This window comes from Felis catus, chromosome A2 (assembly GCF_018350175.1).
Source record: "Felis catus isolate Fca126 chromosome A2, F.catus_Fca126_mat1.0, whole genome shotgun sequence".
NCBI lineage: Eukaryota > Metazoa > Chordata > Mammalia > Carnivora > Felidae > Felis > Felis catus.
The window spans coordinates 122,056,903-122,084,655 of NC_058369.1; the positions used below are offsets into that span (position 1 = coordinate 122,056,903).

The 27,753-nt window shown below is 40.5% G+C and overlaps 1 protein-coding gene across 1 annotated transcript in view; it reads left to right on the forward strand.

Moving 5' to 3' along the window:
• The window catches only part of GARS1 (glycyl-tRNA synthetase 1), a 45,478-nt gene extending 21,012 nt beyond the window's left edge, over positions 1-24,466 (forward strand). Inside the window, exons 8-17 of the mRNA XM_003982939.6 lie at positions 794-943; positions 5,211-5,373; positions 6,687-6,851; positions 11,198-11,305; positions 12,118-12,263; positions 16,594-16,679; positions 18,463-18,572; positions 21,610-21,703; positions 22,385-22,575; positions 24,167-24,466. Coding sequence (XP_003982988.4) covers positions 794-943; positions 5,211-5,373; positions 6,687-6,851; positions 11,198-11,305; positions 12,118-12,263; positions 16,594-16,679; positions 18,463-18,572; positions 21,610-21,703; positions 22,385-22,575; positions 24,167-24,292 — 1,339 coding nt within the window. The 3' untranslated portion in view covers positions 24,293-24,466. The remainder of the gene's footprint in view (positions 1-793; positions 944-5,210; positions 5,374-6,686; positions 6,852-11,197; positions 11,306-12,117; positions 12,264-16,593; positions 16,680-18,462; positions 18,573-21,609; positions 21,704-22,384; positions 22,576-24,166) is intronic.
• The last annotated feature ends 3,287 nt before the right edge of the window (positions 24,467-27,753 follow it).

Consider the following 27,753-nt stretch of genomic DNA (forward strand, 5'->3'; position numbering starts at 1 on the left):
CCCGATGCGGGGCTTGATCCCATGAACTATGAGATCATGACCTGAGCCGAAGTTGGATGCTTACCTACTGAGCCACTCAGGTGCCCCCTTTTTTTGTTTTAAAGTTCTTTTCACAAAATATTTATTTTGAAGCAGGCTGTTGGGAAAGCTTTCTTAGTTGGTGCTTTTGCACAGAATACTTTCTATAAAATAGAGGACAGTGGATATCTTGGAGTAGTTGCTTGGCTGTATCTTTAAAACGTGGAGGAAAAGAGAAGAAGCCTCTGGCTGGAAATGTAGAACACCACAGAAAAGAAAATGACAGGGAGGATCCGGAAAATTGCCTGGCTTGTTGTAATGATCGTGATGAGTGAGCTCTAATGTCAAGTGTTAGCCCATAATGGATTCTTTTGAGCCATCCGCAGCACTCTCCTGGGTGGGTTCGTAGAGGTACACTTACGCAGGGTCTTATTTTCGGAAGGATCCAAAACTGTTGTCTGCCTCCGTGTAAATGATTAACCAGGTTTTAGGGACATTGAGAGGTGCTATTTGGCTCACTAGGGAGATCAAATAAAATCACATTTCTAGTAGTAGTATTACCATACCAACTGCTTGATACATTCTCTAACACGTGCTTGAGAATGCTTGCCACCAAGAAAAATGTGTATTCCTAAAACTTTTCTTTAGGGCACGTATGTACAGTTTTGTGCAAAAATAGTATAGTATTTAGGACTTTGAGGATTTGTATCTAGAGTTTCAGATTTTTGGAAAACAATTTCTTTCCTTCTAACCAACTGATTTATTTAAACTCTAGGTACCTGAGACCAGAAACTGCACAGGGGATTTTCCTGAATTTTAAGAGACTTTTGGAATTCAACCAAGGAAAGTTGCCTTTTGCTGCTGCCCAGATTGGAAATTCTTTTAGAAATGAGATCTCCCCTCGATCTGGACTGATCAGAGTCAGGTACTGCCCATATTATTCTGCTGGTAAAAATCGTGAATGACCTTGGCATTGGATGGGAAAGGAAATCTTGCTATGTTGAAACAATTCTGCTTCATTTTTACGTGGGTCAGAATTTATTTTTGTCCCCCAAAAGATTATGTTTTACATTTGTAATCTCTGGGACATCAGGTTAGGGACATCAGGTTTTGAGTGACTAATGTGAACTGAAGGGAAAGGAAGGGAGGTGAAGGATAGGTCACATTTCTCACCTCCAAAATAATCTTTCCCCCTTGTTCATCATATGTTTAGAGAATGGCAAGATCTTGACTGTCTAAACAAGGGCATTTTCTGGCAGTGGTGATATATATAAGTATAGGGTGAGGTGGGGATGAGGTGATGCTTATGAGAGGGAGTCCTCAGTGTCCAGGGCAAACAACAGTGCTGGACTTGGGCTGAGAGTGCTTCCATAACCAGTTGACATTCTTCCAGATACTTGAGGCGTCTGTATGACAGAAAGGCCAGCTAACAGGCTTACTTTTATCTAGCCTACTCACTCGCTTCTGTTCTAATAACCTCCCTTTGCCAGATGTATCCAGGAATATGTAGGATGGCATATTAGCACTTAGTTAACATTTTTCTTTAGAAACATACTGTGACTTAGCTGTTTGTGACTTAAGCTTTTTGTGGTTTCTATACATTTTTCTTACTAATATCATCTCTTGGGGTAATAAAGTCCATATAAAAATAAGATGTAGGTAAACCTAACTATCTTAGACTCCAAATGATTTTCCACAGCCCCACCACCCCATCCTTCTCCTCTCTCCTTACTCACTGTAATTACAGACTTTAGTAATAGCATGTCCCAGCCACTGACTCTACATCAAAGCACCCAAACCACCTGCCTAATCTTGTTAGTCCATGACCCCCACTGAGGAAACACTCCTGTGATTGACCAAACCGTATCTTCAGGCCTATGATTCCTTCAGCCTTCTGGTCTAGAAAGGGGAGACTGCACAGAGGAAGGGCTTCAAGACTTAGAAAAACAGGTGGGAGAAAAAAGAGGCGCAGAAAAAAAGAGGTGGTCAGAAACTTTATCCAGCTATGATAACAGTGCAAAACTTGTCAGGTTTGAGTCTTTTGTTTTTCTGTTTTTTTCTGTCCTTTTTTTTTTCCTTTTGTTTTTTGGCTTTCTGTCTGCTCCAGTAGTGTCTGCAGGCATGCTTTCAAAATACTGAGGAAGCTGGGTAAGACTAACTTTGTCTAAAGCCGGTGTTTTAGAGAGGGTTTACATCATGTAGAGTAGCTCTTGGAAGTTATAAAGGATCACAAAGTAAGGCCTTTGGAATAAAAAGTGGTAAATCGGAAAACCAACTCAGAACTGAGGAGTGATTCTAGGAGTTAACTGGTGAAAGGCTGTGGGACTTCATGACATTTTATTCCTTGGTCATTTTCACTTTATTATTATTATTTAAATTTTTTTCAATGTTTATTTTTGAGAGAGAGAGCACAAGCAAGGGAGGGGCAGAGAGAAAGGGAGACCCAGAATCCAAAACAGGCTCCAGGCTCTGAGCTGTCAGCACAGAACCTGATGTGGGGCTCAAACCATGAACTCATGACCTGAGCTGAAGTCAGAGCTTAACTGACTGAACCACTGAGGCACCCCGGTCATTTTCACTTTAAAGCATCCTGTCTGGATTCTGGCTAGTTTTTGGTATATGCCCCTGTAAGATCCTGACTTAGAAGGCTGTTCATTCTTCCATGAGCCAGTAACCCCGTGTTTTTTGTTACATGGGTTGGGTAGGGCTAGGATTTGTTTAGTGTTATGATTTCCTCTTGATGACATAGAGTTATTAGGTCTTTGCCTGGCTGTGATTTCTTTAGGTTGGGAGTATTGGAGTGTTCGTATGAAATTTTTAAAATTAATTAATTATTAATTTATATTTATTTATTTATTTATTTTTGAAAGACAGAAAGAGAGAGGGAATCCCAAGCAGGTTCCACGCTCTGTGCCGAGCCTGATGTGGGCCTCAGTCCCACCACCCTGGGATCATGACCTGAGCTGAAATCGAGTTGGATTTTTTTTTTTAAGTTTATTTATTTATTTTGAGAGACAGCAAGAGCGAGCATGGGTGAGAGAGGGGAGAGAGAGAGGGAGACAGAGAATCCCAAGCAAGCTCCACGCTGACAGCTTGGAACTGTGAGATCGTGACCTGAGCCAAAATCAAGAGTCAGAAGACGCTTAACCAACTGAGCCACCCAGGAGCCCCTAAAAATTTATTTTTACTTTGATTGGCTGGTTCTGTCTTCTAGACCTGTATGTGTTTTTGTTCTCCGCAGTTCCAGGTACAGTCTCTGAATTTAAAGACAGGAGACTGCTGGTAAAATCCGTGTTTAGTTTTGATTTCCACCTCCTGTCTGTGAGCTGACAGATGGAAAGGCTTTGGCAGCAGATTATTTTGGGATTCTGGGCCGGGCCCTTATTTTGATATGCCCTGCATTTTAGATGTTCTGTTCCTAACAGCCCAGCTCTAAGCTATGTAAGGACAGACATTGTGCTTCTCTGTCATGTTTCAATGCACACAGATGTTTGATAGTGGTCAGAAGACAAGATATAGGTGCTGTGGGGCCAAGTAAATACCATTAAAAAATAAAATTTAAAAATCAGAGCTCTTTTGCAATGCATTTCATGTATTTTTAAAACCCATTTAAGCAATTTTTCTTTGAAACATCTGAAATAATCATGAAAGTGCAGTAGTAAATGTGTGTGTGGGGGGGGGGAGTTTGTTTAAAGAAGAGAGATTTGATTTTCACTCATAGTTTAAACCACTTTTCCCTCAATAGCTACTTAATTGCCATTCAGAGAAATCTCTTTGGGAAACCATTACTATATGCATATTTATTTCAACATTATGCAGTTAGCTTAGTGTTAGCCTGTTCAATTTATACCTTATGTCCTCAACCTTGAATAACACTTTATTCAAGAAGCTGTTACTCTAAAGAAGCCAGCCGTATGGTGCCATTATCTGTCATTTACTTGTTCAGAGCAAGAAAAAGGAAGAAACCAAACTGCCATAAAAGCTAAAGAACAGTTTCACTTCACTTTTAATTTCACATTGGAACTCATTTAGTGTATATTTATAAAGACTTGCTAGTGCTTTAAGGAAAACCATTTTATTTGGAAGTCACTATTAAATATCTCATTTCTTTTTTGCATCTGACTTTGGCTTAAGTTTTCCTAATATTGAAAACTGTATCAATCTGTTCTTTAAAAATTATTTTCCATTGAAAGTAAGAATCTTTTGTTGTTGTGGTTAGTATCAAAGGAAAAACAGAGATGGACAGTAATGAAAGTGGTAGAAACAGATTTTATTCAAGATTATTATGGTAGGGGAAAAGGATCTCAGTATAGAACAGGGCCCAATTTTGAATATATCATGGGTAAGAGGGGATTTATAGCCAAGGAGCATGGTGGGGGTCAGTAGTTAGAAAATTACTAAAAGGGAATATCAGGGGAAAGGGGGATTCTGACTAAACCAGCCTAACAGGATCTTGCCAAAGGCAGGCCAGGGTGATCAGATACCATGTGGGGGATGGTGGAGGATGACAAACCCTAAAAGATACCAGAAGTGATCACATGTAGCAAGCGGGGGAGGGGTTCTGGTTAAATTGACTTAGCAGGGTGCTTGCTAAAATTGGATTCTATAAGGAAGTGTACAGATGGGCCTAGGAGGAGGTTCAGGAGACTGATTAAAGTTTGGCCAAGCAAAGAATCTTTGTCATTAGATAGAAGGAGTTAATATTTGAGAGAAATTTGACTGTTCTTTAAAATACTATTTAAGCAAGTAGTGAAGTTTTCATTAATGTGTTTAAAAATAACAACTACCGGGGCGCCTGGGTGGCGCAGTCGGTTGGGCGTCCGACTTCAGCCAGGTCACGATCTCGCGGTCCGTGAGTTCGAGCCCCGCGTCAGGCTCTGGGCTGATGGCTCGGAGCCTGGAGCCTGTTTCCGATTCTGTGTCTCCCTCTCTCTCTGCCCCTCCCCCGTTATTGCTCTGTCTCTCTCTGTCCCAAAAATAAATAAACGTTGAAAAAAAAAAAATAACTACCTACACAAACTTAATCAGACTTTTTTTTTTTTCATGCCATTCCCTTAGGAAACAATTTTCTTGTGTAGTGATAAAAGATTCCTGTCGTGTGAGGGGTTATATCATTGTAGAATAAAGTTGAAAATAAGGGCCTCATTTATTTTTTCTAGTTAAGCATGCCACTTTTATGTTTTTGCTTCCAGAGAATTCACAATGGCAGAAATTGAGCACTTTGTAGATCCCAGTGAGAAGGACCATCCCAAGTTCCAGAATGTCGCAGACCTCCACCTTTATTTGTATTCAGCAAAAGCCCAGGTCAGCGGACAGTCTGCTAGGAAAATGCGCCTAGGAGATGCTGTTGAACAGGTAAGATTCTGTCGGTAACTTCCTTTAGGTTATTCCTCTTCAGGGACCCCAGCACTTAACAAATTCTGTGTACTGAATGATAAAATATTTATTTTAGCAGTCATTGTATTATTTTATTATTTTTTAATGTTTATTTATTTTTGAGAGAGACAGAGAGCATGAGCAGGGGAAGGGCAGAGAGAGGCGGGGACAGAGGATCCAAAGAGGGCTTGTGCTGACAGGAGAGAGCCCGATGCAGGGCTTAAACTCAAGAACTGTGAGATCATGACCTGAGCTGAAGTCAGGTGCTTAACTGACCGAGCCACCTGGACAACCCGGTCATTTTATTTTTTATATAGTGTTTGTTTTTATATAGTATTTATTCTATACTATTGTTATAATGGGAGGAAATTACGTGAACATGCCGATTTGTGGGCCATGGGGTCTAACGTGAAAAACATATTTAGCAGAGCACTTGGAAAAAAGATCTTGGTTTGAACTCTGCATTATCAATCCAACTTTTTTCAATATGTGCTACTTTTGGGGAGACATTGTGACTCACAGAAAGCAAGCCCTCGGGATTTTAATCTCTTCTGTATTGGGATAAAGTCTTGCGTAGAATAAAATTTCTCCAATCATTTGTCTGGAGAAATGAGTGAGTGAAAACTTTCTTATAGTAGCTGTGGCCTGATAGTGGAGTGAATTGCTTCAGGAAACAATGAACTTCCTGCCCCTGAAAATACTCCACTGGAGGCTGGGTGATAACTTGGCAGCTATTTTGTAGAGAAGAGCCCAGCAGCAGGTTGGAGATGGGGGCTAGATGATTTCTAAGATCCTTCTGGTACTGTAATAGTAAGATGACACAATGTGGGGTGTACAAACTTCAGTGCATAAGGATACGTTAAAATCCCCTCAACGTGTCTTATTACTTCTGTTAATTCAGAAGAAATCTATCTTCCAATCCATAGGGTCATTATTATGAATGTCATTTTTAATACTGTAGTTATAGAGGGTGTGAGGTATTGGGCTGAATTTTATGCTGACCCGGTGAGTATGGCAGAAAGATTTTGAATCACTCCCATTATTATCAGCTTGTTAACTTGACGTTAACCCCATTAAAAATAGCCACAGTCACATTCTGGGTATTTGAGATTGTTCTGAAAGCTGGATAAATTAGCTTACTTTGTGTTTCGAATGTTTTTCAGTAGATTATGAATAGATTGAAAACGGTATGTTGGCCTTTGAAAGAATGTGCATGTTTTTTTCCTTCCTCTGTGCTTGCTTGCATGTTTGCTTGCTTATTTATTTACTTGTTTATTCATTAATTTTTTTAGGGTGTGATTAACAACTCAGTATTAGGCTACTTCATTGGCCGCATCTACCTCTACCTCACGAAGGTTGGAGTATCTCCAGATAAACTCCGCTTCCGACAGCACATGGAGAATGAGATGGCCCACTATGCCTGTGACTGTTGGGATGCCGAATCTAAAACGTCCTATGTAAGGAGAATGGGAGGGTTGTTAGCATGTGACCGTCACGCTGTTAACTTAGGAGCATGAATATCAAAATTGCCTTTTATGTGCTTTATGTCAGAGTGGAACAAGGAGAAAAGGTTTTTTTTTTCTGAAGCAAAATGGAAAAGGCAATTGCCTCGTGCCCCCTTATAAGGAAGGGGTTACTCTCGTGTCCCAAGAGCCCTTCGTAGACTTAGACGGCTTTAATGGAGACAGAGAGTAAGAGAGAGACACAGGGAGAGATGGAGAGAGAGTGAAAGTCTAATGGGGCAGTGCTGGTGTGTACATTCTTGGGGTGGCCAGTATTTTTGGTAATATCCCTGGGTGCGCCTAAGATGGGGTGGCCTCCTTCCTGACAAGGACCCCAGAAAGTGTTGGGAATGGTGGTAGGGCCGAGTAAAGAAAGACATGGTGCTCTTTGTTTAGAGAGCTATTTGGTAGGTTTTGGCAATAGACAAGTAGATTATGATCTCTTGTTTAGGAACTACCTTTCTTCAAATTCTGTGTATTTAACGGTTATTCAGAGAAGACCTCCAGGTTACTGCTTCACTGTACCACCCCATCCCCACCTCCCAAACATGAACATTCGTACTGGAGCTTAGAAGTGACAAACATTTGGGCATAGGAGGGGCACCTGGCTGTCTCTGTCAAAAGAGCATGTGACTCTTGACCTCTGGGTCATAAGTTGGAGTCCCACAATGGACGTAGACATTACTAAAAATAAACGTTTAAAAAAAAAAGTCATTTGGATATAGGTGATGCTTTCTGCTCTGGTGGCAGTGAGAACAAGGTGGCATCCAGAACAAGGAGGTGGAGAGCCTTCTGGCATTTCCCTTATTTGGTGCTGGAGAGGCGTCTCAGTGACTTTTTTTTTTTTTTTAATTTTTTTTTTTCAACGTTTATTTATTTTTTGGGGGACAGAGAGAGACAGAGCATGAACGGGGGAGGGGCAGAGAGAGAGGGAGACACAGAATCGGAAACAGGCTTCAGGCTCCGAGCCATCAGCCCAGAGCCCGACGCGGGGCTCGAACTCACGGACCGCGAGATCGTGACCTGGCTGAAGTCGGACGCTTAACCGACTGCGCCACCCAGGCGCCCCGCGTCTCAGTGACTTTTGACAGTCATTGGTTCCCATATGCCCTTCACTCTTTACTTTTCAAAATGACTTTCTTTTAATAGGTTCATTTTTAAGAATTAAAAAAAAAAAATGAGTCATTAAAAAAAAGACTCATTTTTGTAAAACGAAAAACAAAAAGTAATTCTGAAGAATATTATGTAGAAAGCGAAACTTCCAGTTGTATATATCTCCCCAAAAGTGGTTCACGTCTCTTCTAGATGAGGGATCAGCAAGCATTTTCTATGGTAAATGTAAAAATATTTTAGGCTTTGTGGATTTCTGTTGCATTTTTTCTTTGCTGTTGTTTTTTGTCTTTTATTCTTTTTTTTTTTTTTAATGTTTATTTATTTTTGAGAGAGAGAGAGAGACAGAGCACGAGCAGGGGAGGGGCAGATGAGGGGGAGAGACACAGAATCAGAAGCAGGCTCCAGGATCCGAGCTGTCAGCACAAAGCCCAATGCGGGGCTTGAACTTCTGAGCCGTGAGATCATCATTTGAGCCAAAGTTGGACACTTCGGCTGAGCCACCCGACTGAGCCACCCAGGCGCCCCTTATTCTTTTTTTAATAACCTTAAAAAATGTAAAAACCATTCTTAGCCCCATAGGTTTTTCCAGCCACTGTGTTAGATGACTTTACATGCATCGCAGACATACACACATGTATATACGTATAATGGTATACAAATACGTGTAGCGGCTGTCACCGATGTTTTAAAATATTCTTTTTCTTTTGTGAATTTAGGAAAGAATTTCTGTAATCTGTTAAGATTTTCTTATTACATTCTTTTCCTCGTAGGTTTGCATGACAGACGTATGCCAAAATGATAGTAGTCATTATTTTTGGATTATAGGTGAATGCTCACTTCTTTACGTGTTTTAGATATTCTGGAATTCCTTATTTACAGATCAAACCAACAAAATATTTCCTGTTTTGTGTGAGAGAAGATTATTTCTTTTAAGTTCCCTTTCTTAATTTGCTCTGACTCTTAATTTCACTAAAGCAGATATAGATTCTTGTCTTGCAGCCTCAATTTAAATTCTGGATGTGGCCTGGATTACATTTTATTTATTCCATTTGTTTATTCATTTGACATGTATATTTGGCAAGGGCCGTGTACCATTCTAAGTGCTTCATATGTATTATTTTATGTAATCCTCCTCATAGGTTCTATTTCTGAGGAGGCTGAAGCACTGAGAAGTAATATGCTTGAGCCACACAGGTAGTGAGTGGGAGAGCTGGGACACGAACCAGGGCGGTCTCACTCAGGCCCGTGCCCTTAACCATTGTGCCGCATTGCTTTAATAAAGCCTGCTACTTCATGCTCCTCCTTTTCCGAGGGCCCCTGCGAGCCGTGGCCAAGCCGTCAAGTATTGGGAATGAGAAAATGTGGGCTTCAGTACGGGAGAGGTGACGAACAGCATGGTGACTGTGGTTAATAACGCTGTTTTATATATTTGAAAGTTGCTGAGAGAATAAATCCTACAAGTTCTGTAAGCATGTGTGGTGCCGGATGTTAACTGGACTTCCTGGGCACTCAGTTTGCAGTGTGTATGAATACTGAATCAATACATTGCACACCTGAAACTAACACAATGCTGCATGTCCATTGTACCTCGATTTTTTTTTTTACAAATAAAGAAAATATTTTAAAAAAGGGTATGTGGGCTCAGCATTGAGATTAGGGTGCAACATTTTACGGAAGGTCATTGGAAAGCTAAACAAAACCAGAAGCCTAAAAGTACCAGGCACTTCTAAGGGGAGGGGAGAACTCCTTTAAAGATTTTTTTTATTGTTTTAAGTCCTCACAGTAGTGATTTTATTAAATTAGCTGCTTTATAAAATGTCATAGTTGTTAACAGTTTACCAAACTGTAGTGACCTGGTGCAATTTGCTGAGCATGTTGTAGAAAGGAAAGGAAATGCCAAAACCCTATTCAAGTTGATCCATTGCAGCCTAGAACAAAGGAGAGTTGTTTCTCCCTTACTCAAATCAGGGAAATGAAACAGGTAAAGAGCTTCCCTTTCCATCTGAAGCCTCTGTCAGTACAGCAGTCCGCTCAGTAGAAACTAGATGGTCTATGCATTCAAGAAAAGACTTTAACAGTTTATTTTTATGTACTTCATATTTTATTTTTTTCAATTAAAAAAAAAAAAGTTGCTGAGACCTCTAATGCTTCACCCTTTTCTTCTCCTTCCTCAGAGGTAAGCACTAGCCCAGAATTGTTGCTTGCCATCCTCAGACATGTTTTTGTAATGTTACCTTTTAGTGTGTAAATATGTTGACATCTTCCGTGAATGTCAGATGATCAAGTTACGTGCTTTTAGGCTTTGTTCTTCTCTTTAATTCCTGTTTTGTTGTTGTGGTTATGTATTGGGGCTTCTGAGCTTACGAGGTTTATATTTGCCCTCTTTAGTCCACACACCCCGTGTGGTAACATGTGCTTGGAAAGCTTATGGTTGCGATGGTTGCATTTTTCCATTCTCTTTGGATCAAAGGCCAAAAACTACATACGAGAAGGACTAACTAGATATCTACTAAAACAAGCCTTTTACTTCTTTAGATCTTACAGGTTATTAAGGGTCTTTGAAAACAATGTAGATTGTGCTTTTGAAAAGTATCATAGATATTAACAGGAAATGACCCTGACATCTCTGTGGTGGTAATGCTGTGAAGTTTTAGTCTATGACTTCAATGTTACCTGCTCTTTACCGAGATTTCCTTTGTTGGGTAGGAAACTGAATTGAACATTAATGCCCATGCTCATGGCCAGCCGAGGTGTGTGTTTAGCACAGCCACATGATGCCAAGCTGTGACAGCAAGTAGACACTTCATCCTCAGAGAGTAGTGGTTTTTGCCAGATTCATTTGGAATCACGGTCACAAATTTGAAACCCATCTACTGGTTTTGTCTGAGTTCACATTTTATTTCCATAAATAAATCCTAGAATATATTAGTTTACCCCACATTCACAATATGGCAAAATAAATCTGTCCAAAAAACAAGACAGTTTTGCGTATATGTGTGAATTATATTTTATAGGGTTGTTAGCTGCCTGATATATAAAACTATTCCCATTCCAAATATTTATAAAAGTTGAATGAAGATGCTATAATTGAATTATCTTTGGGTATGTGAAAGAGTTATAATATGCATGCATCTGTGAATGAGCTCAGCGTAAGTAATAAGTGTTTTTTATCTGTTATGTCTTCTTAGGGCTGGATTGAGATTGTCGGATGTGCTGATCGTTCCTGTTATGACCTTTCTTGTCATGCTCGAGCCACCAAAGTCCCACTTGTAGCTGAGAAACCTCTGAAAGAGCCTATATCCTTTCTGGTCACTTTAACAACTCTGGACTCAAGTGTAAACATCCTGAAAATGGCTAAGTCCATTTCTGTACACTCTATGGATAAACTGACATGTTTTGGATGTTGTGGCAATATCTACCCTTGTCATTGCTTCTTTCCTGTTCTCATTTTTCTAATCAAACACACCCATCCGATGTTTGGTCTTTAAAAGAAGCATATTCAGAAAAATGCTCTGAACATCTTTCACAGTATTGGCCAGTTTTTGTCAGCTGTTTCCAAAATGCATTTCCCCACACCTGCACCCACCTACATGCTCTTTAAATAAAGGGCACCTGGTGAGTACTACTTCTATTAAAAGATGAGTGCCATTTAATGGTAGGTGAAATAATAATTTAGTTCACTTGATCTGTAAATCCGTAAAGTAGAACTTTCCATTCTTTACCAGGCAGTGAGTTTATGAGCTTACCTCAGGGCTAGGCCAGTGACAGGAAATAGATCCTGTTGTGTTTGAGACATTTCAGAAGTCCGTTAAATGGTTAGCAGAGGTTATTCTGTGTATCAGGGTGTGTTGCTGATTAGATAATATCCCTTTCACGTCACTATAACTTTGTAAAAATCTCTGTTGACAGCGTTTACCTGTTTTGAGTGAGGATTTGTTTGAATGATTTTGAGGGTAGTTATTTCATTTTGCATTTGACGTCAGTATAAACAGTGTCTAGGATGCCAATAGAGAACTGGTCGTTGTTTTATGTCGACGATGGATTGATCTCAAGATTATTCCCATAGTATGGCAGTTCTGTGTTTTTGGATTCCTTGACTACTTCATACAAAACAGTCAATGTTGTTCAGTTTGAACCCAATAAGGGAGCCATTGGGAAGGCATATAAGAAGGATGCAAAGCTGGTGCTGGAATACCTTACCATTTGTGAGGAGTGCTACATTACAGAGATGGAAAAACTACTGAATGAGAAAGGGTAAGATTTAAGATGTGTACTCTTTTTTTTTTTTAATTGGGGAGAGAGAGAGAGAGTGTATGCATGGGCAGAGGAAGAGAGAGAGAATCTTAATCAGGCTCCATGCTGAGTGTGGAGCCCAGTGTGGGGCCCAGTCCCATGACTGGTATCGTGACCTGAGCCAAAATCAAGAACTGACTGAGCTACCCCAGGCGTCCCTAAGATGTGTACTTTTATCTGCTTCAGTTAGAGATGTTCTCTCTGCAGGTTCTGAAAGGGTGAGCTCAGTTTCTTTAGAAATTTTTTGCAGGTAAGTATTATCTCTTGGCTATATTTATAGAACTGTCATTCCTGAGATTTTGGCATTATAGCCTGGAAATAGATTTGAAATGAACTATAAAGATCTTTTTTCCCCCCAATAGCTTTCTTAGAGGAGGAGACTTGTCCAAGGAAGTGACTGAGGAATAATTAGAAATGACATATGCCTCTCAGTCATTGCTCTTTTTTTGAGCTTTGGAGTGGTCTCTGTAATTGTTTTAAGCATGAATATAAAAACAGTAGAGACAAATCTGTAAAGGAATATGACAAAATCCAGCACTAAACGATATAAAATGTACCATGTTTGACAAGCAAATTTGTAAACACATGAAAAAGCATGAAAACATAGCCCATATTGAGGAGGTCAGTCAAAAGAAATACCTAGAAGTGACAAACATGATGAATAAATACATAAGGATGTTAAAACAGTAATAAATATGCTTCATGTGCTCACAGATGTAAGGGAAAACATGAACATCTGAGGTGAGAAATGGAAATACATATATAAAAAGAGACAGTGGACATCTAGAGGCAGTTTTGCAAATGAAAATTCACCAAATGGGATTAACAGTAGATTAAACATCGCAGAAGGAAGATCATTGAACTCAAAGACATAGCAATAGAAACTATCCAAAAAGAAGCTATAGAAAAAAAGAAAGACTGGGGAAAAAATGTCCTTTGGATTAATATGAGGCTAACATATCTGTAATTGGGAGTCCCAGAGACGGTATACAGAGAAAATAGCTGAAGATACATACAGTTGCTCAGAAATTTCCAAATTTGTTACAAACAGAAAACCCAGATTTAAAAAGTTCAGACTCAAGCAAAATAAACACAAAACCACATGAAGGTACATTAGAATCAAATTGCTGAAAACCAGTCATGAGGAGAAATGTCCTTAAAGTAGCCAGGGGAACAAAGGCTCATTACATTAAAAGGAGGAAAGATAAGAATGCAAACCACAGCACAATAGAATAAAATCTCTTAAGGTGCTTAACAACCAAAAATCCTCTGCCAAGCAAAATACTTTCTTACAAACAAAAGCTGAGGGAATACATTGCCAGCAGACCTATACTAGGTGAAGTGTTAGAGGAAGCTCTTCAGGCAGAAGTGTGGAAATTAGCTACCAAAGAAATAAAGAGCTCTAGAAACAATTCACAATATGGGTAAGATAAAGGACATTTTATTTAATTTCTTAAAAAGATAATGTGCTGTTTAAAGCAAAAACAATAACGTATTGTGAAATTTACAACATATAGAAGTAAAATGTGTGCCGTCAGTAACTCAAAGGATGAGAGCAAAGAATTGGGACTATGCTGTTGTAAGGTGCGTACGTTATATGTGAAATGGCGTAATACTATTTGAGAGTAGACTATGATAAGTTTGAAAAAATACATATGGTGAACTCTAAAGCAATTACCTGGAAAAATACAAAAACCAAAGGAATGTAACTAATAAACCAATAAGGGAGATAAAATAGAATAATAAAAAATACCCCAGAAGAAGACAAGAGGAGAAAAACAAAGAAAAGATGGGACAAATAGAAAGTAACTCATGAGATGGTAGCTTCAAATTCAGCAGTATCAGTAATTATAATAAATGTAGTTATCTAAACACTTGAATTAATAGCCATCAATTGTCAGACTAGCTAAAGAAATCAAGACCCAATTAAGTGCTATTTACAGGAAATTTGCTGATTATAATACACAAATAGGCTTAGAAGTAAAAGAATAAAAAGTATTTCCCATACAAACATTAATCATTAAGTTAGAAGTGGCTGAGTTAACATCAAAGTCAATTCAGAACAAGGGAAGTTAGTACGGAAAGAGTTACATTTCATAATGTTAAAGGGATCAGTTCATCAAGAAGGCATATTCTAACTGTATACAACTAAAAACAACCTCAAAATAATGTAAAACAAACCTGATAGAACTAGAAGGAAAAATAGACAAATCCACAATTATAGTCAGATTTCTATTCCCTTCTCTCAATATTTGGTAGAGTAAGCAGACAAAACAAAAATCAGAGTTTAAAACAAACCAAAAACAATAGGAGTTTAAAGGTATAAACACTTAACTTAATTGCCATTTATAGAATACTTAATAACCAAAGAATACAGGTTTAAAAAAATTTTTTTTTTTATTGAGGGGTGCAGAGGATGAAAGGGACCGAGGATCTGAAGCAGGCTCTGTGCTGACAGCAGGGCTTGAACTCATGAACCATGAGATCATGACCTTAAGTCAGACGCTTAACCGACCAAGCCACCCAGGCACCCAAGAGTACAGTTTTTTAAGTGCACTTGAAAAATCTTTTACATTTTTTTTGTACAGCCCTCCAACTAAGAATGAGTTTTGCATTTTCAAGGAGTTACTTAAAAAAACAGAGTACGAGAGATTGCATATGGCCTGCAAACCCTGATATATTTCATACTTGACCCTAGACAATAGGCTAAGTGAAAGAAATCTGACACAAATATGCAAAACCCTGGGAAAAGTGAAACTAGTATATAGTGATAGAAAGCATGTCACTTGCTGATTGTTGTGGAGGGGATTGAAATGGAGCCATGGAGCCTTGGGGTGATTGATGGTGGTTGCACGTGTACATACGTTTAGTCAAAAGAACTATCATACAGGGCACCTGGGTGGCTTGGTTGGTTAAGCGTCTGACTGGATTTTGGCTCAGGTCATGATCGTACGATTCACGAGTTCGAGCCCCACATCCGGCTCCACGCTGACAGCACAGAGCCTGCTTGGGATTCTGTCTCTTCCCCTCTCTCTTTGCACTTTCCTTGCTTGTGCTCTCTCTCTCTTTCAAAATAAATAAACTTAAAAAAAAAAAAAAAAAACTGTCGTAAGATGAATGCTTATAACAAGTTGAAGATATGATCGTCCATTTCAGTAGGAAAATTTTAAAACATTCTGGTCTCCCAGAATTAACATTGCTTATGCTAAAACAACATCAAATCCCATTAAAGTGGACAAGTTAGAGCACTAGTTAGATACCATTATTTGTCACAAACATGACCACTTCCTTTATTAATTATTCTTACGTAATGAGTATCTTTTTGCTAATTTCAGCTTTTGTATAACTGTTACCTACTCTGCACTTAGACTGTACTCACAGAGAGAATATTTGATAATGTTTATGTAATGGAATTTTAATGCACTTAACAAACTTCAGACAAAATGGTAAAAATGAAGGAAATCAGTGAAAACCACTCAAAAAATGCATGAGATTATCAGTGCTACAGACTAGCAAAAACACAGTGCAACATGTGCCAAGTATACAGCTCCAAAGACAACCACACGAGGGCTCTCTTTTCCTGGCACGAGCTGCTTGTGAGCCAGGATGAATCCAGACCAGTTATAATGTGAGAAATACCTCCTAAGCGGAAATATAGGTACTGCAGTGAAGTGCTTTGTAAAGGTAAATTGTTATAACCTGAAATGGAACGGGCAGATCTCAGGACCTGAACACAGTGCAAGTCAGTGATTTTTGGAGGGATATCAGACAGAATCATTAAACTTCTTGAAGCTGATCTTCACCAACAGAAGTGTCAAAGTTTATTTTGGAATAGTGTGGAGGTTTTAAAATTACTTCCTATGAGATGACAACCTTGTCACTTTTACATTAGTTGGAACAATAATGAGAACAGTGGTCTTTTTGCCAGCAGGCCTGTTTCTGACAAATTCATTGTAATTATTGTAAAACTGAATTTAAAAAAAAATTGGTTTGGGCTTTATTTTCATCTCAAAACGAAAGGAATTAGTCATTGGGTCACTTGTGGAATTTTATAAGACAAGTCATATTTTTGGGTGCTTCCTACAATATTATTTGGTGCCATTGTTAATATAATACTTAGTTTGGTATTCCTTATGAAATATTTTAAATTTGGCTTTACCTATTTCACCTGGAGAGTTGACCAAGCTGTATTACACTTAAAATGAAAACAGTAAAGCAGTTGGTACAACTCCTTTAAATTAAGGCATAAGGATGCATGATGTCACTAATGCAAGATGTGTTTTGTTTGTAGGGAATTCACTATTGAAACTGAGGGGAAAACATTTCAGTTAACAAAAGACATGGTCAACGTGAAGAGATTCCAGAAAACACTACATGGTAAATTTCTTAAAATAATTAAACACGGAGCGCCTGGGTGGCGTAGTTAGTTAAGCGTCCGACTCTTGTTGGCTCAGGTCATGATCTCAGGGTTCGTCAGTTCCAGTCCCATGTTGGGCTCTTCTGTCAGATTCTCTCTCTGCCCCTTCCCCCCGTTTCACGAGCATTCTCTCTCTCTCTCGAAATAAATAAATAAATAAACTTAAAATCATCACAATCCCTGAAGTTTTTTTTCTTTAAGTTTTATGACATAACCATTTTACAGAAAATTTGAAGAGGAAAAATAGATCTTTAATGCCACAACCCTAAATCTGATGAATATGTTTAAGGCATTATCTTTTGCCTTTTTAAAAAATTTAATTGTGTCAATATTGAAAAATAGTTTATAATGCCACCTTTATATTTCCTATGGCCTGAGATGCATATGAAGAATATCTCTTTGATGAAAACCATCTTTTTTTTTTTTTCCTTCATTTTAAGGAAAAGTCCTTTTGTTTCTTAAGCAAAGGAGAGAACTCACCCCTCCTGTCTTTTGTGGCAAAATTAATCTGTTAAAAGTCATCTAGATTAATGATCTTTCCTGCTTTAAAAGACAAGGAGATGATTATTTTTATAGAACAAATTATATGAATTGGGATATGAGTGTTTTGGAGAATATACAAAGGATGCTTATGGTTAATTGTGGCTGAGTAGAAGTTTCTGGAAACTGAGAGTAGTAGGTGGGTATTGGAGAAGGGACCGCTCATGGAGAGAGTAGGCCTACTTTTCCATTTGTGTTTGGCCTGCCCTATAGCCAGGCTTCCGTGAGCTGTAAAAGCAGTCTGAGCAGTGATGGGAGTAAGCAGGGGATACTTCTTGCTTTGGGGCTTTTTAGCCACCACTCTGGCGGCCGGTTCAGAACTGCACTTTACTGTTGCTTGGATGACCCAGAAGGATGGGCAGAAAATACCTTGGTCATATTTCTACCATGTTACTCTTACTCTTTATCACAGACAAAAGAAACAGCCTCCCTTTTCCTCCACATATGTGAATTTTTGGTTCTACTTATCTCCTTTCCCTTGAAACAAATTCTCTAAGGTTAAGCTCAGTTACCTTAGACCCAGTGCTTAGCAGTGTTTTCTTTGTGAGTAGTAAGTAATGAATACATTTCCTATGTGTACCACGGGTATAGCCTCACCCATGTGGGGTCTCTGGTAAATGTCTTTGATTGAGAACAGATTCCTGCGCAAACTTCTCTGAAGGCCTCTTGACCCCAGAACCTTGGAAATACAATGGCAGTAACTTGGCTTTCTTAAAGAGTTCTCATCAAGATAGCAAGATAAAAACACAAAAGCATGTGATACTTGTGTGTAGGAATTGTTTTTGTTAGTTTTGTCAGCTGTGGTGGTAGATCTTTGGTTCTAGCAAAGTCTTATAAAAAGCTCGAGAGTTTTAATGTTTTCTGCAAGGCAAGGCAGATGATGGAGTAGCTGCTGTTGATCGTAGCTTACCAACTGTGGTATACTGTGGAAGGAATACTCTGGTACCTTGTGTCATTTTCACTGCCATATAAACAACTAAATTTGGTGAAAAACTTTTCACTCCACTTTCACTCTTTAAAGGCATCATGTTTCCTATCAGCAAATAGTTTTAAGGAATGTTCTGCTTTTGTTCTGATGTACGGGAGCAGTCAAATCCATCCAGAATAGATATTTTTAGTGCTAATAAGACTTGTTTAGAGAGGAGCTGCAATGCATTACGCAGGGTTTGAGAGAATGTTACTGGATTTCTATCTTGTTCGCAGTGGAAGAAGTTGTTCCGAATGTAATCGAACCCTCCTTTGGCCTGGGCAGGATCATGTATACGGTATTTGAACATACATTCCATGTACGTGAGGGAGATGAACAGAGAACGGTAAGTTGTCTTGTACAGTGCACTATTCTCTTACAGTGTCAGAGAATGTAATTTCCTGAAGTACATTATTAAGAAGACTCTGGATGATTGATTAATTACTAAATGTTTTAGTGATGTTAACATTCCTCTTTGCTTAACTCTTTACAAAGCAAAAAACTTTCTTATGTAGCTCACTTGAGCTTTAGGATGTGCAGGTTATTCTAGATGCCATTGTGTTAGTTGCCTGGTGCTCTTTATTCTGAGACAGAACATATTACTTTGGGGGAACTATCTGTGTTGCATCAATGGAAGATACTGGTACACGTTTTCAGAAAATTGGGAAGAAGGGGACGGCTCAGAGAATTTAGCCAAGCCGCTTAACTGTATCTGTGCACTAAGTGTTAAAGAGAACTTTCTCAAACAGCATAAAATTGGGGGATCTGGGGGGTAAAGGTTCTCCTCCAGAGATACTGATTCACAGACCTGAGACCTAGGGATCTGTATTTTTTTTTTTATAAGAACCCCAAGCGATTCTAGTGTGGGAGATTGACAGGTAGTAAATTGGGCAGTAACGTCCGCGGTACAGCCCTCCTAGCATTCCAGCTCTGCTAAGGATAAATGTTTCTAAGAAGTCTTCATTAACTCCCACAAGCTTTCTTTTGACCCTGATGCTTCTGAATCACTGCTCCATGCCTTCCACTTTATCTCTTCATTCTGCCTCCCTTCACCTTTCTTCCCTCGCTACTGCCTGCAGAAATTACACTCCTTTAATTTATAGGCACAGATTTCCAGGAAATCAATCAGAAGACTGGCTAGAGTGGAGAGACCGTGTGTATCAAATTAACTGAATGAAACAGTCTTACCTGCATGGCCATTCTGCAGCTGAGTGTACGTGACGTTAGACGTCAACTCTCTAGTTCTTTTTAGGACATTTAACCTTGAAGAATAGACTGATAAGTTCTTGGTGCCAGTATTTTAAAAAGTCTGATATACTCTTGGTAATAAGGCAGCTAATAAACTTACTATTTTGTTCTCTGCCCTCATTGCGTCTTCATTTCCTGACATTTGAGGAACAGCTTTTCGTTCATTCAACAGAACCTAGTCTAGACACCAGATGTATAAATATAAGGCACGGTTATTCTTGAGGCATGGCAGCATACGGAAAGTGTTCTTTTTAGATACCAAGTTTGCCGCAAGCCTTTTCTGTGTATTTTTCTAATAAAAGGATTAAAAAAATCGCTTAGCTGTTCCTTTGAATATAACAATACGGATATAAGTAGGATTTTAGTAGAAATTTCATAAGGGCTAAGCAAGAATAAATTAGTGACATGTTTTATGAATGGCATAGAGAGTACCCTCATGAAGAGAAATTTCAGTAGGTTCTGGGAAGCCAAAAATGTTTCTAAACTATTATCACATAGTCCCTTAATCAATTTTCCTACAAGTTTGGTATAAAAACATTGCCAGTGAGATTTAAAAAATTATTTTTCTATAAAGGCAGGTCCTCGCTTCTCTCTCACATTAAATAGAATTATCACAAGATAGAGGAGAGGAGGGGTGCCTGGGTGGCTCAGTGGTTAAGCATCCGACTCTTGATTTTGGCCCAAGTCATGATCTCACGGTCGTGAGAGCAAGCCCCACATCAGGCTTCACACTGAGCTCGGAGCCTGCTTGGGATTCTCTCTCTCCCTCTCTTTCTCTGCCCCTCCTTTGCTCTATCTCTCTCTCTCTCAAAATAAATCAATAAACATTAAAAAGAGAGAGAGAGATTGAGAAGAGGGGCACCTGGGTGGCTCAGTTGGTTAAACATCTGACTTCAGCTTAGGTCATGATCTCACAGTTTGTGAGTTCTAGCCCTGCTTCTCTCTCTCTTCCTCTCTCTCTGCCCTTCGTGTGAGTCTCTCTCTACTCCTCTCTCTCTCTGCTCCTCAATCACTTCTGCCCTCTCTCTCTTTCAGAAAAAAAAAAAAAAAAGAAGAGGAATGCGAATGTTCTAGGATTTGGGCAGCCATGGAGTCTAGGGTTTACTTACAGCGGGATAGTCACAGTTGCTTAGCATTTAAATAGGCTTTTGAGGGACTTAGCTGGAACCCACGTCATTTATTTTTGTGGAACCTATTCATTCTGCGTTCCATATTCTTGCTTTGCCATGGACCTTTTATACAAATATTATTGAAAAACTGGTCAGCTCTTATTTCCAACTCAACATGGTAGACTAGTTTGCCTTCCACAAAATATCTTTGCTTTCTTTATTTCTGAGTAACTCTGAAGCCTATTTCAGGAGCAGTTTAGGAGGGTTGTGCTTTTTATTATAGGTATACAAAACATCTCTTTTTGTTTTATACTGTTTCTTTTGGATATACAGTTGTGAGGTAATTAAGCTTGTCTGTTTTACCTGGTCACTAAGACTCATAGATCCTTTGGCTATGCTGAATTTTTTAAAGGACAGAATTGGATCTTGTGTTTTGGCACTATTTACTATTTGATGATTTAGAGGGAAGTTCCACAGAAAGAAGTAAGGCTTTTATGTGGTACCAAAAAATAACCATCTTATATAGTAGCTTTCTGTTTTTTATTTTATTTTTTAATTTTGAGAGAGAGAGAGAGCATGCATGCGCATGAGGGGAGGAGGGGCAGAGAGAGAGGGAGAGAGAATGTTCCAGCAGGCTCTGCACTGATGTGGGGCTTGAACTTAGGAACCGTGAGATCATGACCTGAGCCAAAATCCAGAGTCAGATGCTTAACTGACTGAGCCCCCCAGGCGCCCCTATGGTAGCTTTCTGAGTGCTTCACGTCATTCAGCTTTTTATAACAGACCTATGAAGTAAGCAGAGCAGATGGTCGATATGTGCTTTTTAGATGAAGAAACCAAGATCCAGAGCTCACTAAGGCGGTTCGAATTCAGAGCTGCAAACCAGATCCTTCTGGTTCTATCTTGTCTTCTGTCTTTTGTCACACTGCTTTTCGTGTCATGTTTTCTGGTATTTTGATAATGAAGTTTGGACAGTAATGTTTATAAACTAATGTATTTGGATGTTCTTCTTTTTAAACCATGTAGTTCTTCAGTTTCCCTGCTGTCGTAGCTCCATTCAAATGTTCGGTCCTGCCACTGAGCCAAAACCAGGAGTTCATGCCATTTGTCAAGGAATTATGTAAGCAAATCTGATCGGGTAATCTCCAGGAGAACACTGTCAAGTAGACTCAGTTTTAGGAAGTGTATCTTTTTTTCAGTAAAAATACATGTCGAATAAAGAACACATCTAAGTGATTTTAGCCTCTGCTCTTCCTTCTAAGAGATGCATGCTTGTTCAGGATGTTTTCTCCTAGCATTTGAGTTAGGGTAGGACCCAAGTGTCAGATTTGAAATATCCTTGCTTCTCTTCTTGACCTCAGTGCTGCTCCCTCCATCAGGGGCTCCTAAGTGAGTGTTAACAACCCGAGGGGGTCTGCATCCACTGGACCCACAGTACTGAAAGGGCTCCTCCTGGTCCTCTGGCGGTCCACTTATTTCAGAGTTGGGAAATGGGAAGAGTTCACTGAGTTGCTTGGGGTCGTGCAAGTAGAGGTGGTGGAGTCTGGACGGGGCCCCCCGGCCTTGGCTTTTGATTGGATACTTGTTGCCCTGCAGCTGTGTGAGATGTAGGTAGGACTGAGGGGTTGGGCTCCAGCAAGCCACGTAGGAAACTTTGGGGATTTTTCTTTCTTTTGCAACTATTACTTATTGCTCTCTTGTCTCGGTTCCTTTTATAAGTTTCCTGAGCTTGTATGACGACATTTAGTTGATATTGGGACTTTCTCCATTTTTTATCTTTAATTTACTGTATTTTGGACAGCGGAAGCCCTGACCAGGAACAGCGTCTCTCACAAAGTAGACGACTCCTCTGGGTCTATTGGAAGACGTTATGCCAGGACTGATGAGATTGGTGTGGCTTTTGGCATCACCATCGACTTCGATACGGTGAACAAGACCCCTCACACGGCAACTCTGCGGGACCGAGACTCCATGCGGCAGATTAGAGCAGAGGTGGCTGGCGTTCTCTTTGGCTTTTTTTTTTTTTTTAATTTTTTTAATGTTTACTTATTTTTGAGAGAGACACACAGAGTGTGAGTGGAGGAGGGGCAGAGAGGGAAGGAGACACAGAATCTGAAGCAGTCTCCAGGCTCTGAGCTGTCAGCCCAGAGCCCAATGCAGGTGTCAAACCCATGAACCGTGAGATCATGACTTGGGTTGAAGTCGGACACTTAACTGACTCAGCCACCCAAGCGCCCAGGCATTTTAATCTTAGAAATGTGTACTGGTGCCTTCTGATTTGAGCTGGATTTTGTTGTATTTATGCTCCCCCCCCTCTTTTCTTTCATTTGAATTTTAATCATAGGCTTATATCAGAGCACAGATTCACAAATCCCCTTGGTTTAATTATGAAAATACCGTTAACAGTTATCTAATATTTTATAACCATTTGGCTCACTCTGGGCTCATTCTCCAGCAGTTTGCTTTTATGTAGCTGTTTGTTTATTTGGGCAAGAGAAGTATGATCCCAAGTGGTTGCTTCCATAGTTTTATTGGCAGGCTTGGGTGGGGGGGGGGGGGCTTAGACATTTTATCTTTAGATCTCTTTTTAAATGTATACATGTGCATGTCTAAACTTTTCCTGTTAACCTATTCAAAACAGCCAATAATGGTTCAGTAATTTTACTTAATGAGAAGGGATGATAGGGATAATAGGAAAAGTATGAAAGGGGAAGAAAAGAAGAGCCACTTTGACAACTGCCTGACTCCTTTATTAATTTTTAGCAGAGGTTTTATTTAGAGTACGTATTGTGTGCTCAGCTTGCTACAGAGAGTTAATTGGGGAAAACAAAAGTAAAAGACTGCTTTTTTCCACAGGAGTTTATAGTCTAAGTTGTAAGTCCTGCATTTCTGGTTTGTCTTTTTACAAAACCAGTTCTGGCTACTCTGGACCTACATTCCCATCTGATAGTGATTCTCAGAATGGGGTCCTGGACCAGCAGCCTTCACATCACCTGGGATTTTGTTAAATAAGCAAAATCTTCACCCCAGACCCACTGAAACAGAAGGGTGGGCTGGGAGGTTGGAGATGGATAGAGGGTGGGCACGACTGTTCCAACGGTCTGGATGATTCTGATGCACGTTCAGTTTAGGAACTTCTGCCGTGTGGTAGCCAGTGTTTGGTTATGGCTGAAGAACAGCTGGCCCCCTTGGTTGGGGCTCTCCAGTTTGCCAGTCTCCGCTCATTCGTGTTCCTTGACGAGCTCCTCTTCTTAGGGTTAAATTTAACACCTGGAGTAGCTTCAGGTGACACAAATTTAGAATGATTAGGAAGGGCTCTGGGGGAGGATTGAGTTATCCAGGGGGAGCCGGTAGACATTCCGGGCTAGGAGGAAAAGCATGAACGCAGGCCCGGCAGAGAAGTCAGTATAGTTAAGGAGGCTTCCGTGAGAGCGACGAAAAACATTCTGTGGGGACCAGTTTGTAGAGGGACCTTGTCATTAGTTAGACACTGATTTGGCTCTCCTGAGTTCAGGGTGAATTTTCTTTCTGACAGTCTAATCAAGTCGGTTGATTCTTGGAATTCTCCTTCCTGTTACTGCAGGTCTCTGAACTGCCCAGTGTGGTCTGCGATCTGGCCAATGGCAGCATCACGTGGGCCGATGTGGAGGCCAGGTATCCTGTCTTTGAAGGGCAAGAGACTGGTAAAAAAGAAACAATCGAGGAATGACGACAGTTTTGGCGACTTCTGACCTCTTGCCCTAATTGGAAAAAAAAAAAAAAAAAAAGCTCTTCTCATGTCCACTTGACAAACAGCATCGCATTTGCTCCCGGGGACTGCATTTTATCCTCAGTGGCTGCCTGACCTTACCCCACAATTAAAGTCGAAGGAATTCTGAACAAACTTGTAATCCATTTGCTCATGTGTCTGCACTTTCAGTAGAGCTGTTTTTCTCACCGTTGGGTAGACACGCTCATGCTTAATGTTAAACACAGTTGATACATGTTTTTCAATTAACGGCCATATTGGGGTAAAAGTTACATACCATAAAACGCACCAGTTTTAAGTGTCCAATTCAGTGACGTTTATTTAGTGTATTTTAGAGTTGTGCAGCCATCGCTGCAATCCAGTTTTAGAACATCTCCATCACTCCAGAAAGAAGTTACATGTGCACTTAGCATCACAGTTCATTCCCAGCCCCAAGCAACCACTTGTCTACTTTCTGTCTCTCTGGATTTGCTGTTCCTACTCTTTCTCTTTTTCTGAGAAAGCGATGCATTGCGCTAGAGAGGCAGCATTCCCTAAGCAGCTGGAACAACGACGAGGAGAAGCCGAGGTGGGGAGGGGCGGCAGGGGCGGTGGGGGGAGGCACCTGCTGCTGTGGGGGTGCAGGGTGCCAACCATGATGCTCTGCGGACAGAAGATGACGCTCTGCTAGGTCTCCGGGAGGGAACACGTTGGCAGAAACCTGCTATTTTAAGGCGTGCTTGTGCTTGGCTTCTCGTCGAACCCCTGATGCTGAAGGAGCCCCACCCCTCGTGCCTGACTTGGCATTCTTCACCATCCCGGTGATGATTCCAGCTGGGTGGTTTGGGCTCAGCTTTTGAGGGACTTTACTCATGTTATGTTTTTGCATAGAACACTCAAAACACGTATATTTATTTGTCAGGAAGATATTCAAGGATGTGTGAATTTGAACAACTCTTCCCAGGGTTAGGACTTTGTCTAGTGTCTCAGCCTCTTCTCAGACAGTATAGGGCGGGGGCGGGGTGATCTCCAGAATGTTGCCTTGGCCTTGGGTGTGAAGAACAATTGAAGTAGTGGATCTCTCCCCCCCCCTTTCCCCCCCCCCGGGGATTCTCTCATTTTTCTCTCCTCTCCGATGATGCCTACCGCAGCACTGTGCGTAGTAGGTATTCAGTGAATAGACTTTGGATGAGTCTTGAATTTTTAAGCAAACCTCTTGGGAAGAGAGCCTTTTACTGAAGCTTATTTCTCTCCTGCCTGCTGCTTTCATTAAGCATCAAGGAACTAGATTTTGAATAAACTGAGTATCATTTTCTAGGGATTTCTTTCACCTCATACTCTTATAGCTCTTGACTTGGTGCATATTCTTACGTTGGGACTGGGGGTTGTCTTTCCTTTTTCTCACGGACTTCTTTTACAGCGAGTACCTCCATAGTCAGTCGGTCATCACCACCTCAGACGTTGTTACGAGCTCATTAATAGTAAAGATACATGTAATCCATAGTGGGATCTGCCTACTTTGGATCATAAAGGGATTAGAAGTAAAGCTCTTTTCACTTTTCATTGGCAGATACATCTGTCATGAGTTCAGCTGCTGGATACTAATTCTGGGAACCCTCCCTTTCTCTGTACCCGCTCCCCCCCCCCCCCAGGGCAGTGCATGATTTCTCCTGAGAGAACACACGCGGTCCCTGAAGTGACTGACGACCTGAGTGGGGCCGGTGGGCCAGTGGCAGAGCTCGCTGGTTCTGTTTGGGCCATATATACTTGATTCTGAGCACAAGCAGAAGGGGCTCTTCACACATGAGAGTTTCGTGTGTGCACACGCACGTGACATACCCCTCTTCGGTTCCGGCTCAATGTGTGTTTAAAGCCTGTTCTTTCCGGGTGGCTGTGCTGTGAGGCCTTTTCATTATATATTTATATGTATTAGACTGTGGGCTAGTTCGACAAATCTAGATCAATAGTACCGTCTCCCAGAGAAGTTACTCTTGCTCATCACTTTCTCCAAAAACAGTGATGGAGAAGAAGGGTCAGATTTGGACTGTTTTTCACGGAATGTACATAAGAATGCAGTAGTTTCTTTGAAACAGATTGGATTTGAGGGCATTCGAATACAATGAGTTAAGTCCGGAGAAGTGGCCTGTGCCCGACTTCTGCAGGAGCCCAGAGCCTTAATACGGCTTAACAGCTCATAATAGTAAAATACGGAATACAGATGGATGTTCCGGAAAAGGAATTCATTGCCACGTCATAAAAATACAGAAATGATCTTACTAATTGGGTGAGATGGTGCTAGAGATGTCAAATGGCTTTCTGTGACAACAGCTTGGAAAATTATCTTGTTCAATAAATCACTTGAAATAGATTCATTTGGGCCCTTTAATATGTTTCCCTGAACCAGTATAAACTTAGGGGAATGGTACCAACTGTCTTAGCCAATGGAATCTATTCATGAGAGAACTGGATGCCCTGGAAGTAAATCCAAATTCTCTCTGGATACAGTTGCACTTAACCTTCTGTCACCAGGAAAAACGATTACTCTGTATCTCTTGGTTGGGGCTACGATGGAGAGGTTTTGATAGCATCGCTCACATTAAAGAAACTTGCACCGGTATCTTTGCTGGTATCTGTTTAACGGCCGCTTGTAATTTGGCATTGGGCCAACACCGTGAAGAAATTTAGTTGATTCAGTAAGTGAACGGGTGAATAATTTTGCTGGGCCTCAAAATTCACCTTATTGCCTCTTCAATAATTCTTGCTTATTGGGCTGCTTCTGAGCAGTAATTGTGTTAAGATCATGTGGATGGAATTAAGTTCTCTTCCGGAAATTGGGATACAATCTGGGAGCTTCGACAAGAATTGCTGGAGAGAAGCAGCCTGTGGCCCTGCCCTCTTGTGTTTGTGACATGCTGTTCTCCCAGCTGGATGGTGTATCTTCCTAGCCATGGTAAAGGACATCTTTTTAAATCTGTTGCACCGATGAAAGGTGTTAACCCCGACTGCACATTAGAATCACAGGAGCTTTAAAAAAAATACCCATGTCTCTGTCCCCTTCAAACCAACTTAATAAGTTTCTCCAGGGTGGGGCCTACATACCAATATTATTTTGAAATCATCTTAGGGGAGCCACTGCTGTAACGTATGCTTCAGCTTAAGCCATAAAGAGCCTGAGAACTCCCGCCTCCAAACCTGGGAGGTCTTCTGAATGAAGAGTTTCTTCTGACAATAGGGGTCAAGTCAACACCAAAGTTTCCAGAAAAGATGAATTCCATGGGTGTTGTTTTTTCCCACTCCACTGAGGTGTCTCTAAATGTGCTGTCACAAACCCCGAGCATCTTGTGTGGGGGGCTGAACTCCCCCCTTCTGTCCCATTTGCCCGCCTGCTCTGATTCTGTCCAGAGACTTCTGTGAACTTGTAACAGGATTTCTAGAGGGAAAGC